Raw genomic sequence first — 17,795 nt, forward strand, 5'->3', positions numbered from 1 at the left:
CTTGAACAATGGTAGTGTTGCACAATTGTTTTTAATAGTGTGATCAACAAACATTTTAGGGGGATCGGAATTGTATATCACATGAATTGAAAATGTGTAGAGAACAGTGTTATTGTGGTTTAAGGCCATACCTTCTCAACCAATTTTCTTTTAAATTTTTTGTCGTCAGCCAGGTTTCCTGGCTGACTTTCCTGGCTGACTGGCTAAATTCATGAACACTGTAGTTTCTTAGCCGATTAAAAACTCGAACTACTTGCATGACGAGTCGGTAAAACAAATTCTATTCAATTCCTATAGTCTTCAGGGAGATCATCTTGACCTACTTTATTTGCCCTGGTATTTTAAGCTGATTGATCGCATATTTTGGATATCACACCCTAGTCAGCTATTTTTGAAGTATGGTGTTCGCGCCCAAGAGTTTGCAGGTATGATTCTCAAACCGACGAGAGAAAAAAGGCTCCAGTCAAGTTTCAGGTTTCCTAATACCCTTTTCCCTCTATCATAAACCGTGAAGATTCTTGTGGTCTAAGGAAAGAATGCAGTCAGTTCCAAAGTGATCGGACCACCACAACCAACTTTTCAACTATTCTGAGCAAAATGAATACATCTAAATATTAATCTGATGCCTCAAGCGCAAGGGGGGAAGATCCATGGGTAAAAGAGCTATATGAAGGGGCTGGTTGCCATCCAGTCCCTTCGTCTCTTAAAAGGGGTACTAGAACTTTCAATTTCCGATTAGTTGAAGTCTCTTTTAGCTTTTCACGACCACTGCCTTCCATGCAAACAAGGACTAAATCTCCCCTAACTAAGTCACCATTATTGCAGTGACTCTAAAAGACAGTATTTTCTTGGCAAATAGTTTAAACTGTAAAACAGGGATGCTCAAACAGATTTTTTTTTGGCAACGCCATCATCAAGTAGTATATTAGCTTAGATTGAAGATGCTTCTATAGTAAGTATTTTTTAGAAATCCATTGTTGGAAATCGACACTAACCCATAAATTAGTCAGAGCAAAATCCATTAAAAATGAGTGTTAATCCAGAAGGAATTCTTTGTTCGAAAGCTGGTGTAGTTGAGGAAGTATAGTTCTTCACTCAAACAAGAGCTAAGAGCTCATATGGCGTGAACTCTAGCAAAATTCTAAGATTCAATGGAATGATTTAAAAGGAAAATCAGAGGCTTAATGCCGGTCGGGACTTAAAATAAGAGCTCTGAGACACGATGTCTTTCTAAATATCAAATTTCATTAAAATCCGATCACCCAATCGTAAGTTAAAAATACTACATTCTTTCTAATTTTACCTCTCCCTTCATCCCCCAGATGGTTGAATTGGTGAAAACGACTTTATCAAGTCAATTTGTGCAGGTCCCTGAAATGCCTACTAATTTTCGTCGTCCTAGCACGTCCAGATGCACCAAACTCATCAAAGCACTGCCCCCCAACTTCCCCAAAGAGATCGGATCCAGTCCAGTTACGTCAATCACGTATCTATGATATTTGCTTATTCTATCCACCAAGTTTCATTCTGATCTCTCCACTCTAAGCGTTTCCAAGATTTCCGGTTTCCCCCTCCAACTCCGCCCAATATCACCATATCTAGTCGGCATTTAAAATTAGAGCTCTGAGATATGATTTCCTTCTAAATATCAAATTTCATTAAGATCCGGTCACCGGTTCTTAAGTTAAAAATACCTCAATTTTTCTAATTTTCTGATTTAACCGCCCCCCCAACTCCCAAAAAGAGAGCGGATCCGTCCTAATTATGCCAATCACGTATTTAGAACTTGTGATTATTCTTCCCATCAAGTTTTATCCCGATCTCTCCACTCTAAGCGTTTTCCAAGATTTCTGTTTCCCCCCTCCAGCTCCCTATGTCCCCGGATCCGATTCGAATTGAAAATGGAGCATCTGAGACATAAAAGCTTTCTATATATCAAATTTCATTAAGATCCGATTACACATTCGCAAGACAAAGATACCTCAATTTTCATTTCAATTCAATTTTCAAGATTCATTCAATTTTCAAGATACCCCAAAGAGAGCGGATCCGTTCTAATTACGCCAATCACGTATTTAGAGCTTGTGCTTATTCTCCCCATCAAGTTTCATCCCGATCTCTCCACTCTTAGCGTTTTCCAAGATTTCTGTTTCCCTCCTCCAGCTCCCTGTGTCCCCGGATCCGATTCAAATTGAAAATGGAGCATCTGAGACATAAAAGATTTCTATATATCAAGTTTCATTTAAGATCCGATTACACATTCGTAAGACAAACATACCTCAGTTTTCATGTTTTCCAAGGTTTCCGGTTTCCCCCTCCAACTCCCCCCAATGTCACCAGATCTGGTCGGGATTTAGAATAAGAGTTCTGAAGCACAAGATCCTTCGTAAGTAACCCCGTGCGTAAGTTACCTTCGTAAGTAACCCCGTGCGTAAGTTACATATACCTCATTTTTTCTAGCCTCATTTTTTCTAGTTTTTCCGAATTATCCCCCCAGCTCCCCCAAAGAGAGCAGATCCTGTCCGGTTATGTCAGCCACGTATCTCAAACTTGTGCTTATTCTTCCCACCGATTTTCATCCTGATCTCTCCACTCTAAGCCTTTTCAAAGATTTCCGGTTCTTCCCGCCCCAACTCTCCCCAATGACACTGGATCCGGTTGGGATTTAAAAAAGAGATCTGAGTTACAAGGTCGTTCTAAATATGAAATTTCATTAAGATCCAACCACTCCTTCGTAAGTTAAAAATACCTAATTTTTTGGTAATTTTTCAGAATTGACCCTCCCCCCAACTCCCCCAAAGAGAGCGGATCCGTTCAGGTTATGTCAATCACGTATCTAGGACTTGTGTGTATTTTTCCCACCAAGTTTCATACCGATCCCTCCACTCAAGCGTTTTCCAAGATTTTAGGTTCCCCCTCCAACTCCCCCCAATGTAACCGGATCCAGTCGGGATATAAAATAACAGCACTGAGACACGATATCCTTCTAAATATCAAATTTAATTAAGATCTGATAACCTGTTCTTAAGTTATAAATACCTCATTTTTTCTAATTTTTCCGAATTAACCGTCCCCTCACTCCCCCCAGATGGTCGAATCACGGAGACGACTGTTTATAATTTAATCTAGTCAGGTCCCTGATACACCTGTCAAATTTCATCGTCCTAGCTTATCTGGAAGTGCCTAAACTAGCAAAACCGGGACCCATAGACCGACAGAGAGACCGAACGACAGAATTTGCGATCGCTATATGTCACTTGGTTAATACCAAGTGCCATAAAAACGTTACATACATCCAACTATTAAAAATCGTAGTACAGGTTTGTTAATGTTAATTGAACTCTGGAATCGTTTCCGTTATACCTACACTACTATTTACTAGTCGATTAAGTTGCTACAATATACAGATTTCAAGTTGAAACAAGATTGACGCATGGCAAAATGCATGAGAAATATATAATACGGGCTATATATTTGCACATCATGGTAGGTTGGGGGTTGAGTAAAGTGAAGAGTTTCTAGGAATGACATAAGTAATGCTGAAAATCCTAAAATACTTTTAACCCTAACCCCCCTCCCTAACGTGCAAATACATTTCAAAAATTATGGATTTCTCATGCATTTTGTCATAAATCACTCCTTACTTTAAACTTTATATCCGTATAAACACATTTTGAACATTGATATAGGTATAACAGAAAAGATTCGAACTTAGATAGTTCTAACTGGACCATCAATGAAAATTGAGTAATCTGATAGCCAATTCTACGATGTCATCGTTAATGGAAAAGGACTCTTACACATTTTCAACATTGTAACTTTGGTATTACACGTTGATAAAGCATTCGAACCTCGCCAAATTAATTGATAAAGAGAATAACAGCACAGACCGGTACAGCGATCGATCAAATGCTCGGTATGTTTATTTCATTATCAGCAAATGTAATAAATACATACTTGAATTTCCATATTCCAATATATGCCTTATTTGGAGCGCAATGTTCTCTTTTCACAATAAGAGAGATAGCAATCTTCGATAATTTTTTATAGGTTTCTTACACTTTATTACGGTAAAACATTCCATTGGTTAGATTATGAGTAAAATTCGCATAAGCGACGTTTAGTAATGCAGAAGATATTTGCTTTTGAGTTAAAAATAGTGGAATATCATTCGGAAAATTTAGGTTACGGGCAAACCTTGGATGCAAATTTCTACTGAATATGTCTGCCCGCTTAAGGCTGGGGTATCTAAAGCTTACACATTTACATTCAAAAAGGATACACGATACAGATGGAGAATTTACAAAAAAGGGAAACAAACGTAAAAATATTGGAAATTATGAGGCACCATAAGAATTCTGAGGGAGGGTAGGGCAGGTCTGATGGCCCCCAACCGTGATTATGTGTCTTGCTTAGAGTATATATACATGTGTATTATTGCTAAAATACATTTCTTACACAAGATATTTTATGTAAATAAAATAAAATACCTTTTGGATCCAGATTAAACACACACACAAATATTGTAGGCAAGTAAAGACTTATTGAACCTTAAAAATAACAGAAATTATCCGTAAATGGGGTCTGCAACAACCCTCAATACCTCGCTGGTGCGAAGGCATAATTTTATATTTCCTGAAAACTTCAACATTTAGAAAATACATGTAGTAATATTGGATGAATTTGAATCGCAAATTAAAATGTTCATCTAATACAGCGGTGAAATTTCGTCAAAATCCTCGGGGAGGCCAATTTGGTGTCTATTTTCCCAAGTCAAGTGAAAATGACAGTGAACATTGAAAATGAGCCATATAATGCCATAAAGGCGACTGTATACTAAAGAAAAATGGTCTTCTGTGGATACTTGAATTATTTAGGCCTGTTTTAGTTTTGACAAGATTTTTTAAGACGCTAATTTTTTTTTTTTTTTTTGGGGGGGGGACATAGGGTTGGGGGAAGTTACTTCCCCCCCCCCTGTTCCATGGGAAATTATACCCACAATGTTATACTTGTTTCTTCGATGAATTAAATCTTTGCACTTTGAAAAAGGCTGAGGGTTGTAACTACCCTTTTATAATGATAACTTTTGCTTATTTTGAGATCTATTGACTCTTCATCTGCAGGCAAATGCTTTTTTCTATTTTTTGAAGACACAAAATAGACTTTATAAGTAAAGACTATTCCCTTTTTATTGAAGAAGACGTAGCCATTTTAAGTGGTATAAAAACATGCTGACTAATATCAAAAGCGAAGAGTGTGGCTATTTCAATAGAGCACTTAATTTGGTCAAGATTAGTAAGGAAAAGCCTCAGCTCTTGGGTATAATCATTATATTAATATAATTATTTGCTGGGTCTGATAATTATCGTTGCATTAATAATGTTGCCATACCCAAAACGAAAGTGGTGATTTCACATTTTTCTCCGAAAGAAAATTCTTTTATTTCCTTGCCTGTCCGCTCCTTACCGGGTCTGTAGCCCTTAGAAGTTCATTGCACGATCCCATATTCTGTTTAGCGGCCTATAAAGTTTTGCTTAAATAATGGCACTGGCGCCAATTTGAAAGGGACAGGAGGGGGGTCATTTTCAACTCCTCCCTCTATATTTTTTTTATCTAGATTTCAAAAAAATTCTTTTTCCATTTGCATTGAGAAATGCCCTTTTTCAGAATTCCATTTTAAAAAAGCGAAAAAATTGCCACTCTCCTAAATTAAAAAAATAAATAGCCGCCCGATATTTTTATGAGTGGTGTTAATGAATACTATCTTTAATTAGTACCCTATTTGATGCCTTTGCATAAGTACTTTCGGAAGTCCTCCCTACAAGTCTTCTTTCGCACCCCTAAGGGTTCTTACCAAATGGTGTCAAATTATTCAGGTATTTGCTCTAATTTTGTGTTGATTGGTTCAAAATCAATATTAGGGGGATGGGAGAGGAGAAATAAAACAAAAATCATAGAAGGAATCAATCAATAACACTGTTTTTTTCACTTGTGAGCGTGACACAAGGACTTTCTTTTAACAATGTTTTTTTTTACAAGTTTTGCTTACATTAAGGCTGGACGAAACGATTGTCGCAAATTAACTATGCAGAAGATAACATACTGTAAAAAAAGAGGTTTCGTTTCGGGGCACATGGTGGGCAGTTGCTCCCCCCCCCCCGAATAATTTGGAGAAAATAACTATTATATAGTCCATGCCTCTTGACTATCTGGATATGGACCACTCTTGCCCTCCCCCCCCAATAAAATTGCTGGAGCTATTCCCCTCCGTAAAGAAATATAGGCGGTTATTTTTTAATGACTATCAACGGGCTTAGAACATGGAAGAGACAGCTTGGGGGTTTCCCATACCATTTCACCTTATGAGACAATGAGCCGTGCTTATGTTGGTTAGATTTTCCCTTTGACAGTAGCCTTGAATAAAAAGGGTATTAGAGATAGTTAAAAGATTCAAAACAACAGGAATTTTAAAATTTTAAAAAGGATCTTGAATGTCAGAATGTCAATTTGTTCCAAAAGAACCTACTAACCCTAACTGGGGAAGAGGGTCAGATAATTTATGATTAGGGAGCTGAAAAAACCCAAATAGTGCTTCAAAGACCCCAATAAAAAAGAAAAAATTCGAGACGGCAGTTCTTTCGACAATATTGCAAATCTTGTATTTAGTGGTCTAAGCTTGCTTTGGACTAAGCTGGACAATATTTTTTGGAATTTTTTTTTTTAGCTGAATTTTGGTTTGCTTTTTCTGCACGGTGCTACATAGGTGCTACATTTTCCAAATTTGAAAAGTCCACAAAATAATTTACGGTCTGCAATAGTTGTTTCTCTTCAGAAAAATAAATAGCAATTTTTTCAAGAAAACTTTTCCGGAAATTTTTTACTGTTATTTTTAACACGGACCAAAGATTACTGTTTCTACTCTGCAATTAAATCTATTCCAAAAATTGCCAAGCTTGGGCTTCATTAGCCAGATTACAACGATTTATTTCGGAAAAATTAGCCAATCGCTTAGAAGGAAGACGACAAAGTTTCAATTTGAGCTCTGCTGAAATAGGAAAATTGTATGGAAGATTAAAAATTTGCGCTAAAATTTATTTAGTGACCTTTAGGAGTTATAATTAGTCTCAATTTGAGAAGTAGGGTGGTAATGGAAAAACAGGCGTGGCTGTTTAGTTTTAAGAAACAAAATTAAAAACACTATTTTTGGTATTTGAGATACGTTCGAGTGCTCTAGCTAAAAATTTAGTTCTATTATCTTTATATGTGCCGTTTCACTGACAAGGACAAAATTTTTAATGATAAATACTGTGCTGTTAGGTATGTTGGTATGTTTTGTTGGTATGTTTTCTCAAAAATAGAAACCTTCGGTAAGACGGTTGTAAGAATCATTCAGGATTTCTATCGATTTTTCCCGTCAAAGTTTGGTTTCTGAGCCTAAATACTATTGAATTTAGCGTGAACTTTGATTTTGATTATTTTGCTCATATAGCTTCATATTCATCGAACTAGCAAGAAAAAATTCTTTTGAAAAGGATATTTTATTAGGGGGACAAGCCGTGACGTCAATTTACAAAAATGTAGGGAGGGACAGTTGGTCGTTTTTTTCGATCTTTTTAGGGAAAATGCAAAATGTATATTTAATGAAAATACCAGAAATGATTTTTTCTGAACCTAGGGGGAATTCTAGGGGGAATATGGTCCACCATCTTCTCTTCCAATTTAATCCATTGGGGTCAGCGGTGGAACCACCCAACTGTAAGATTAACAAATACTATCATATGTATATGTTGAAAACGATAGAATATCACGTAAAGTTTGCTTTTATTCATTTTTTTCCTTGAAAAATTATTGGCTTTCAATCAAAACTGAAATGACGCTTCCGCTTTATAGTTATCATTAAATACCAGCCACTTTCTGATATGTAAAGGGGGTGCAATTTCAGCTTATTTTTTCCTTCGGTTGGGTTGCTTACAGTAACCTCTGTGAAAGATATAGGTGTATCTCTTTTCGCACATGTTGCCAATGAAATTTTGAAAAATTTAACACACTCATAGGCCAATTTTACTAAATAGCTGAACTGCGATACACAGAGCCATGGAGATCGGATAACGAATGATGAAATTTTTTTGGCCCCTTGGCATTCAAGGCATGCAAATAGCACTTGAACATGAGACATATATGGATTTTGGAGGAGCAGGGGCTAATGAATTGTGTGAATCCTTAGGCCTTTCATGAGTCAGCACGGCCGTGGGAAAATATGAATGGTAATAAAGATTTATTTTTGACTGAATAGTTGTTTTAAGCAAGATAACGTTTTTTTGTTTTACTTTGTAACTGCATTTCACAATCAATGCAAAAAGTACAAAAGTGAGTAAAGCAAAAAGTACCGAAAATCCTATTTAACCAATCAGCTAAATCCTCTCTAAGTGGCTCTAAATGTCGCTGCTGAGCCTCCATTATCCGTTCATGATAAAACTGAGCAAGCTCTGCTTCTGTCTGAGGCAACTCTGGATTACTGATTGCACTCAAGCCCCAACCTAAACTTGCGTCGTTATTTGCACCGAGCGCTGCGCCAATCCATCGCTTTCCTATCCCACGGGCAGGTGTTGACGCCGCCGAACGGGATGGAAGATGCCGAAAGCTGGACATCTTTACAAAAGAATCTGAAAAAAAAATATTTTGGTAATGTAGCGTGCATACGTTTAAGCGGACACGTAGAGCATATATATTAATAACCATGGTTGTAATAATACCGTCAACGATACGAATGGAAATATATTGGAATAAAGACTGTAGGGCAGTTGAACAGTGTTAGACACGGAACAATTAATCTACATAAGCCCTTGGTGAAACAATCCTCATCTACCCCTTCCCCCCTCTGTATATTCCTGGATCTAAGACCCCATAGCTTGCATGTCTCCCCGGATTCACCACTGATAATCGATTCACCTCTTTTCACATACTGTAGAATATTTAAGCCCCAAAAGCTTGACAAAACCATTACATAGGAGGAGGAGGCAGAGGCAGATCTATGGTGGGGCAGGGGGGCCTTAGGTCCCTCAAGATTTTTCTAGCGCCCTCATTCGCATTCCGCTTTTTTCTTTTTTTAAGCTTTTTTTTAAGTATATTTGTCAATTTGATCAATTATTCGTAGGTGATTTACCCAATTAGCAACAAAAATCAAAGCTTTCCTATGAATGTAAAGAGCAAAGTTGAAACTTAAAACAGACAAAAATTATTTATCTTCAGCCGGTTCTGTATATATCTGCAAAATTGGCATAAAAATTTATAATTGCTGCAAAGGTTTTTCATTGAACATGAACTTACTCTTCTATTTCACGAAAATAGAGACACCGGTTGAAAATGAAACTGACATCTTCAACACGTTTCGTAAACGTGTAACTACACACTTCTAACACAGTTATAGCTATTTACTATTCACAATGACATATTGAAAAGTAGCCTTGTAGCTAAAAGTTCAAAATGGATAAAATAAAAATGTGGGCATAAGTATAGAATGGACAAGAAACGAAGACTGATGGCTGAATTTGCAAGGGGATCGAAGGATATTTCCAGATATTTTGGTAAAAAGTCCAAAAATACTTGGAAATCGAAAGGTAAATTTTGACTAGTAATAAACCCCCTCCTCCCTCAAAAACCCTTAATTTTAGTTTTGTGACTAATTAAATAGCGAATGGCCCAATCGTGTGAATAAATCTATCAATCTATTTATTTTAGCTATATAGCTAATTTGGTTGAAATTAGATGAATGAAAGACTTAAAAGCAATTTAGGCTAGGAACAGATACAATGAGGTTGGAGGGGGCGACCCTCCTCCTGAGAAATTTCTGGCACACTCTTTCCGTTCTTTTTTTAATCTTTTTTAAAGTAAATGTTTTAATTTGGTGCCCACCTAGAATCACATTGGCGCCTTTGGTTCAGCAGCCCTCTTACCCAAGATTTTGCTCTTGACCTGTTAGAGATTCAGACATGATACTCCTCGCACGATCAGTTTACGAATGATTTCGTCATAAAATTATAAGATAAACCTCGTTTTCATGAAAAATTAATCATATAACTAAACTTGCTTGCTCGATCTTAAGAATGTGTTTTCTTTTTTCTTTTTTTGGCAGATTTGTTTTATTCTCTTTTTTGTGAGCCTGTCGATTTTGGGTATGGTGTCTGGGCTTCAATGATGGGGATATGACAAGGCAACTTGCAACATTAATTTTTGTTAATGAGTATTTTTTTTTAACTGTTCCTGTCCACACCCCACTCAAAAAATTCTTAATTTAGCTTTGTGACTAATTAAATAGCAAATGGCCCAATAGGGCTTTCGTGTGATAAATCTGGCTATCTATTTATCAAACAGTTCGTGGTAACGAACTGTAGTAAGGAGCGACCCGGCTCAATAGTAACCAAAACTCTAAAAAATTGAATTTTGATATCAATAGCTACATCAAAAGAATCGCATTTTAATGCTGATTTTAAATATATAAATTTCATCAAGTTTAGTTTTACCCATCAAAAGTTACGAGCCTGAGAAAATTTGCCTTATTTTAGAAAATAGGGGAAACACCCCCTAAAAGTCGTAGAATCTTAACGAAAATGACACCATCAGATTCAGCGTATCAGAGAACCCTACTGTAGAGGTTTCAAGCTCCTATCTACAAAAATGTGGAATTTTGTATTTTTTGCCAGAAGACAAATCACGGGTGCGTGTTTATTTGTTTGTTTTTTCTTTTCCCCAGGGGTCATCGTATCGACCAAGTGGTCCTAGAATTTTGCAAGAGGGCTCATTCTAACGGAAATGAAAGATTCTAGTGCCCTTTTTAAGTGACCAAAAAATTGGAGGGCATCTAGGCCCCCTCCCACGCTCATTTTCCCCCAAAGTCAACGGATCAAAATTTTGAGAGAGCCATTTTGTTCAGCATAGTCAAAAACCATAATAACTATGTCTTTGGGGATGACGTACTCCCCCACAATCCCTGGGGGAGGGCTGCAAGTTACAAACTTTGACCAGTGTTCACATATAGTAATGGTTATTGGGAAGTGTACAGACGTTTTCAGGGGGATTTTATTTTGTTTGGGGGTGGGGCTGAGGGGAGGGGCTATGCTGGAGGATCTTTCCTTGGAGGAATCTGTCATGGGGGAAAAAATTCAACGAAAAGGGCGCAGGATTTTCTAGCATTGCTATAAGAAAACAATGAAAAATAAACATGAAAACGTTTTTCTTCAAATGAAAGGAAGGAGTAGCTTTGAAACTTAAAACGAACAGAGATTATTACGCATATGAGGGGTTCTAAAAATACTTTAGCATAAAAAGCGAGGTATTTAGGAGGAGATAAATGCCTCGCTCTTTATGCTAAATTATTTTTAGTAATTTCAACTATTTATTCTACGGCCTTTCTGATTCAGGGGTCATTCTTAAAGAATTGGGACAAAACTTAAGATTTAGTGTAAAGAGCGAGGTATTAACGAGGGTACAAACCCCCTCGTATACATAATAAAAATATGAGATTATGAAAGTTTGTTACGCTAGTTAATTCTTAAGTTACATATATTTTTTACTAATAAAAACGTTCGTTAAAAATTAAAAGTTCTAGTGGCCTTTTTAAGTAACCAAAAAATTGGAGGGCAACTAGGCCTCCTTCTCCACCCCTTATTTCTCAAAATCGTCTGATCAAAACTAAGAGAAAGCCATTTAGCCAAAAAAAAGAATTAATATACAAATTTCATTTTAATAGTTTGTGTGAGGAGAGCCAAAACCAAACATGCATTAATTCAAAAACGTTCAGAAATTAAATAAAAAAAAACTAATTTTTTTAGCTGAAAGTAAGGAGCGACATTAAAACTTAAAACGAACAGAAATTACTCCGTATATAAAATGGGTTGTCCCCTCCGCAATCCCTCGCTCTTTACGCTAAAGTTTGACACTTTGCCACAATTCTACTTTTTAAAACAATTAAAAGCTTAAATTTAATTAAAAGCTTAAAAGGTCCTGCAGCCCTGTCGTGGAGGTTTAGAGCTCCTTTATGCAAAAACACTAATTTTGCATTTTTCGGCGAAACTTGGTGATAGATTTATGTTTGTTTGTTTGCTTGTTTTTTACAACGGGCGATTATTTTGAAGTAGTTATCCTTAAACATCAGAAGAGGACTTGTTGTAACAGAATTTGGATATTTTGGTACCCTTTTAAGTGGCGAAAGGGTATTGTACAGCAGGAAAATACCTATTTTTGCTATTTTGTGCTGGAAATTCAAATATTTGGCCTGAACAGCGTCAAAATACAATTGAGTAAGAATTCTGAGATAGTCAATCGGTTTATGATTTTGAAAAGTTGTAAATAAAGTCTTCAATTACCAGATGTTGCCACAGTAAAGTGCTGATTACGGTCATAGTGTGCTGTGAGCAGAAATGTTGTTCTAACTGAAGTTAGAAGGCCATTAAGTGACTATTCTGCGATTGCCAATTGGCTTAGGACTATTGAACAGCTATATCCACATCTTTCTAGTTTCAAAGACCATTTTGGTTCATTATGCCATATTTATCCCTAAATGCATAAACTGTCCACACAAAACGAAAGTATTATAAGTAGAACGTGTATTCAGTATTACAAATGAATATGAATGATCGCCATACGAAACCACAACTGTTGGGGAAGGAGAGGGTTAGGGGGTCATTTTGGAGGAGAGGGGTGCCTCAATTCTCAAAAAGTGTTTTTTAATGCCAAATCCTGTTAATTTTCGTGAAGTTCTCTTCCCATCGGTATGAAGCGAATATTTAGCCCAGTTCGGAATTCATCCCCCGGTCATCCCCTAAATTAGAAGTATATGTTTGGGCTAAGGATGAAGAACAAGGAGATATTAGCTTTCTTATTATTACGGAAGTATTTTGAGTGTGAAGCACAAGATGGCATTTAAAGTATACTATTATTCAATAGGTGGATTTTCCAGGATAAGTACGGATCAGGTCCAAAATCATAGGGCATTATAGGGCAGTTTTACTTTCAACCTATTTTCCCTAGTGAATGTTTTTTATTCATTGTTTTTACTATTTTGTTTATTTTAGTAACCTAAAATGTTTTTTTTTGTTATGAATTTAAAATAATATAAGATATATTCACGAACAAATAACAATAACAACAGAGGAAGACAGTGGGATTTTGAAATATTTCAACGATTTATTTATTCTGATTACTGAGCAAGAACTAGAGCGACTCAAATGGAATTCCGTTGTAATAATGACAGAGAAATAATGACCTAAAGAAGAGCATTCACCTAGAAAATATAAATATCATGACCTGAAAAAATCATTCATGATTACTTCCTTCAGGGGTGATTTTCATTCCGGGAATATGCTTTGCAAAAGTTGAGATTTAGCGTGAAAATAAGGTTTTAGTTGGGTGGGAGCTCTTCTTGTATTTGGGTTAAACTGTATATAATATTAAAAATAAACGAAACTCAATTTAAAAAGAAATTAAACTAAAAAGCAAAATTAAAAGTAAATCAAAAAACCACTATTCTGTATAATAGAGAGGCTGCTACCCTTTCAACCACTCATTCATTAAGCTATTCATTCATTCATTCATTCATTAAGCTATTCATTTAGCTCATTCATTCTTTGATCCTCAAGAATGGATGTTCTAACATGAGAACAATATGAGAAAAAGCATAAAAGTCAAAACTTTTATTTTCTCACCGCTCTGAGAATAAAAAAGATCATTTTCATTCCAAATTTTTTACATTGAGTTAAAATATTTGAATCGGTAAATGCAACACATGTAAGTATTTGTTGGTGATCTATGGTCAATTGTAAAATGGCTTTAGTAAAATACTAGTCGAATTTCTTCGTAAAGAATAAGGGGTTCAAGGAATAACAGTCCCCTACTGTTTAGAATCATTTTTGTTAGTTTTAAATTTAAGTATTGCTGTTTAATTTCATTCTAAATAAAAAAAAAATAATTCAGTCTTAAAAGAAGTGTATTAATTCACATATAAATAATGCTTACGCTCTGATGATCAAAAGTCATCGTGAAAAATGGGTTTTTGTTACGGAAATGTTAAAAAAGAAAATAAATCAGTATTCTCAACGATGAAGAAACTTAAACAAATAATATAAAAATAGAGTACAAGACTAAATATACAATTGTTAAACATACTACAAACGCACCAAACTAATTTATCCATAAATAACAATTAGCTCATACAAAAACCTGATTTTAGACGTTAGTGACGTTGGATGTCCCCAGAGAAGCTGTGGGGCTATTACTTAAAACTAGCTTCTTACCCAGTATTTTATCATGTTTGCTAAAATTGTGTGTTGATAAGATATACCCCAAGAACTGACTCTCTAAAGCCGGTTAAATAAAGGAAACAGTCCATCAAAATTTTACTAAGTTTTCAGTAAAACATTCAGGGTGGGTCTAAAGCCCCCTCCCCTAAAAAATAGTAGCCTATCAAATAAAAACATCTGTATGAAATGCAGAAAATGTGGTGAATGTTACAAACAACTTAAAAAAGATGAAGGGACAATAATTAATCTTAAAAACTTGAGAGGGGTTTGAAAGATCTCTCCCCCTGTGTAAACGCTTGGTCCCAGGCAAATTTTGTTCAATATTTTTTTTTACACTGTATAGACTGAGGTTTCCTGGTACTCAATTTGTACCAAAGTTTACTTTACCCCATTTTACTCCGCCTATGCAGGAATTGTCATTTTAGCCTTTATTTTCTGACTTCCAAACTTCAAGGGGGCATGGCCTCTCACCCTTTCCTGAATGGTGCTCATGCCTGAGGTCGTATTCAGGGGGAGAGAGTTTGAGCCCAACCCCTACCAAAAAAATTGTATCGACCCATTAAAATGTAACAAAAATGCATATAAACAGTTTTTGATACGTTTTAAAGTTTTTTGCCCCCACCTTCGAAAAAAAACCCTCCCTAGAACAAAAATACTGGATAGCCTATGCCCTTGTTGCTGTTAACCTTAAAATTTTGACGAATAATAAAAAAAACAATGATTGCCACTACTTTTTGAAACAATAGCTACTTTTTCACTGTTTAGTTAAAGCCGCTCTCGAGAACACACATATTGAAGTTTCTTTTTTAACTAGGCTTACCTCTATAGTGCACATTGAGTATTCATCAGTTTATCCACATTGATAGCAATATTTAAACCTCCTAGTACATAGTTAGAGCAGTTCTTTCCATTAAAATCTGCAGCCAGATCCTTTCCCGAGTCCCCACAATCAATAAAATTCCCCGGGAAAGGAAGCATTCTTACAACAGACATTCCATCTGCCATTTATTGCAATATCGAATTGCATGTAACCGGTCATTTCTTATTCTTGGAAAAATAAAAAATTAATTTAAGGAAAAGTAAATAATAATATGCAAAGAGTTTGAGAGGGTGTTAGCCTTCTTCACATTCAGTTAGCTTTCGGTATGGTATTAAAAAACAAAATATAAGTTACAGAAAAAAAGCAAATTGCTTTAATTAAAAGTAAAGAGTGGCATTACAACTTGAAACGAACAGAAACCATTGAAAATATAAGGAGGCTCTCTCCATTCCAATTCTTTACGAATAAGTTTGACTTTTGCACCCAGTAGTTTGTTCAAATACAGTTGGAAACGGATAAAACATACTCTAATATTGCCACAAGAATGGAAGAGTGATTTCCCAGGACATACTCAGGAGTAGGGCTAGGGGGTAGTAAAAATAATAAATAAAAATGTGTGTAATAAAAAAAAGTGTTAATAATAAAAATGTGTTAAATGGTAAAATGCGTAATAAAAATGTGTTAAAACACATTTTACAGGGCCCTGGGTACGGCCCTGACTAAATACAAATTTAGCCAAATTAGTCAGTAAACATAGAGCAATATCATAAGGTTGAGTTATACCTTAAGGGCCAAAAACCAACCAAGCGGAGGATGGAGCTCAAACTGCTTGTCAAATTTTTGGCTTGTCTTACATTATATAATTGGCAATATAAATGGTAACAAACTGTAAGTAAAGAGTGACTTTGGCCAATGGTAACCGAAACTCTGATAAAAAGAAACTTTGATAACATACTAATACCACCAAAAGAATCAGTTTTTTATGCTGATCTTAAATATATAAAATCCAAGTTAAATGTTACTTATTAATAGATACGGGCCTGAGAAAATTTGCAAAATTTTTGAAAAAACGGAAACACTCCCCCCTAAAATAAAGAATAAGCGAACCTAATGAAATTCACACCATTAAATTCACTATAAGAGAAAGCCCTAATGTAGGCGTTTCCTATCTCCAAAACGTGGATTACGCATTTTTTTTTCTCAGACGGAAGATCGCGGACGTGGTTTTTTCCCCAGTGTCAAACCAATGGTCCTTGAAGATCAGGAGAGGGCTCATTTGAACGTAAATTAAAAGCCCTAGTGCTCTTTTTAAGTGGCCAAAAATACTCTGTTACGAGAAAGTGGCTTCTTCTGCCATTTTCCGGCATGAAACTTCGATTTTGGCCTATAGAAGGAAAAGTTGTGATCGGTTGAAGCTTCTGAGATAGCCAATCGACTTAAAAGATAGCCAATCGATTTAAAAGTACCCCTTAATTCCCACTCTTTGCGCCAAAGCTTATTTTTTTGTCCCAGATCGTTAATAACGGTTGCTGGCACACATGGGCTGTTAATTGGAATAAAAAGCTTTTGCACTAAATACCTTTAGCGTAAGGATCAAGTGGTTAAGGAGGAAGCACCCCGAAATATGCGAAATGCATTCTTGGAGTTTCAAATTTTAATTTTGCTCATTACTTTCTGTTGAAAAAAATCTTTTTTATTTAATCGCTAAGTAGAACGATTACAGCTAACCACATTTGTTTCTGTCATAAATACTTAGAGTAAACCACAGTAAAACTTGATCATAAAGAACAGGGGGTCAAGGAGAGGGCGAACCCTCTTAAATAAGAAAAAAAATCTGTTGTCTTAAGTTTTAATATGTTTCCCCCCCTTTTTTTTATTGAGCCTGTTCTAGGCTACGCTATTCTCAAAATAGGAAACAAAATCCACGAAAAGAACATCCAGCTAGCTATTCAATCCCTTAATTTGTTACTGAAAAATTTTGTGTACAGTTCAAATTTTTTGAAACACAATTAATAATTACAAATCCAAATTTCATTGTCCCAAACTGAATCCCAAATTTAACAAATATAGAAAAACGAGCCAGATAAAAGTCAATGTAATTATAGTCCAAAATCTTTGGTCCATGGAAACGTGTGTATATTTCACAGTGTAAAAACTCACATTCTATTGTTTAAACTTATTTTCTGAACACATGTCAGTAGTGACAGCATAACGTTTTTAAACAGGCCCATAAGGGGTATAGAATTGGAGCTACCAGCCCCTCAAGACACTTATGTGCACCTGGGTCTTACTCAATACTATAGTGCACCTGTAACGCTACAGTACACCAGATTATTACATAATAGGGAGTGTGTTCTAAAAGATGCAGGTATCTGTTATATAATTAGAAGAGCTCTCTAAACGATGCATTTGCTAATTCCTTAAAAACCTTCAGGGGCCTGCAAATCATGATTTCCTTGAGTGTTGCATAATAGGGCTTGGAGTGTTACATGATAAAGTGTTTTTTCTTTGGTTGTCACGTAACACGGATTGTTTACTCATGGTTGTTACGTAAAAGGGAATGTTTTCTTTGATTGCTATGTAATAGCGAATATTCTCTTCGAGATGCAGGTGTTAATTACATAATATGATTAGCTTAGTTTTGGCTGTTACGCAATAGGGAATGTTTTCAAAGAGATGCT

At 35.8% G+C, this 17,795-nt stretch overlaps 1 protein-coding gene across 1 annotated transcript in view; it reads right to left on the bottom strand.

Moving 5' to 3' along the window:
• Window positions 1–15,249, bottom strand: part of LOC136038650 (GAS2-like protein 3) — a 119,240-nt gene extending 103,991 nt beyond the window's left edge. Inside the window, exons 1-2 of the mRNA XM_065721900.1 lie at window positions 15,115–15,249; window positions 8,388–8,663 (exon numbers count right to left, since the gene is read on the bottom strand). Coding sequence (XP_065577972.1) covers window positions 8,388–8,649 — 262 coding nt within the window. The 5' untranslated portion in view covers window positions 8,650–8,663; window positions 15,115–15,249. The remainder of the gene's footprint in view (window positions 1–8,387; window positions 8,664–15,114) is intronic.
• Between the last annotated feature and the right edge of the window lie 2,546 nt (window positions 15,250–17,795).

The sequence above is a fragment of the Artemia franciscana genome, chromosome 18 (assembly GCF_032884065.1).
Source record: "Artemia franciscana chromosome 18, ASM3288406v1, whole genome shotgun sequence".
Classification (NCBI taxonomy): domain Eukaryota; kingdom Metazoa; phylum Arthropoda; class Branchiopoda; order Anostraca; family Artemiidae; genus Artemia; species Artemia franciscana.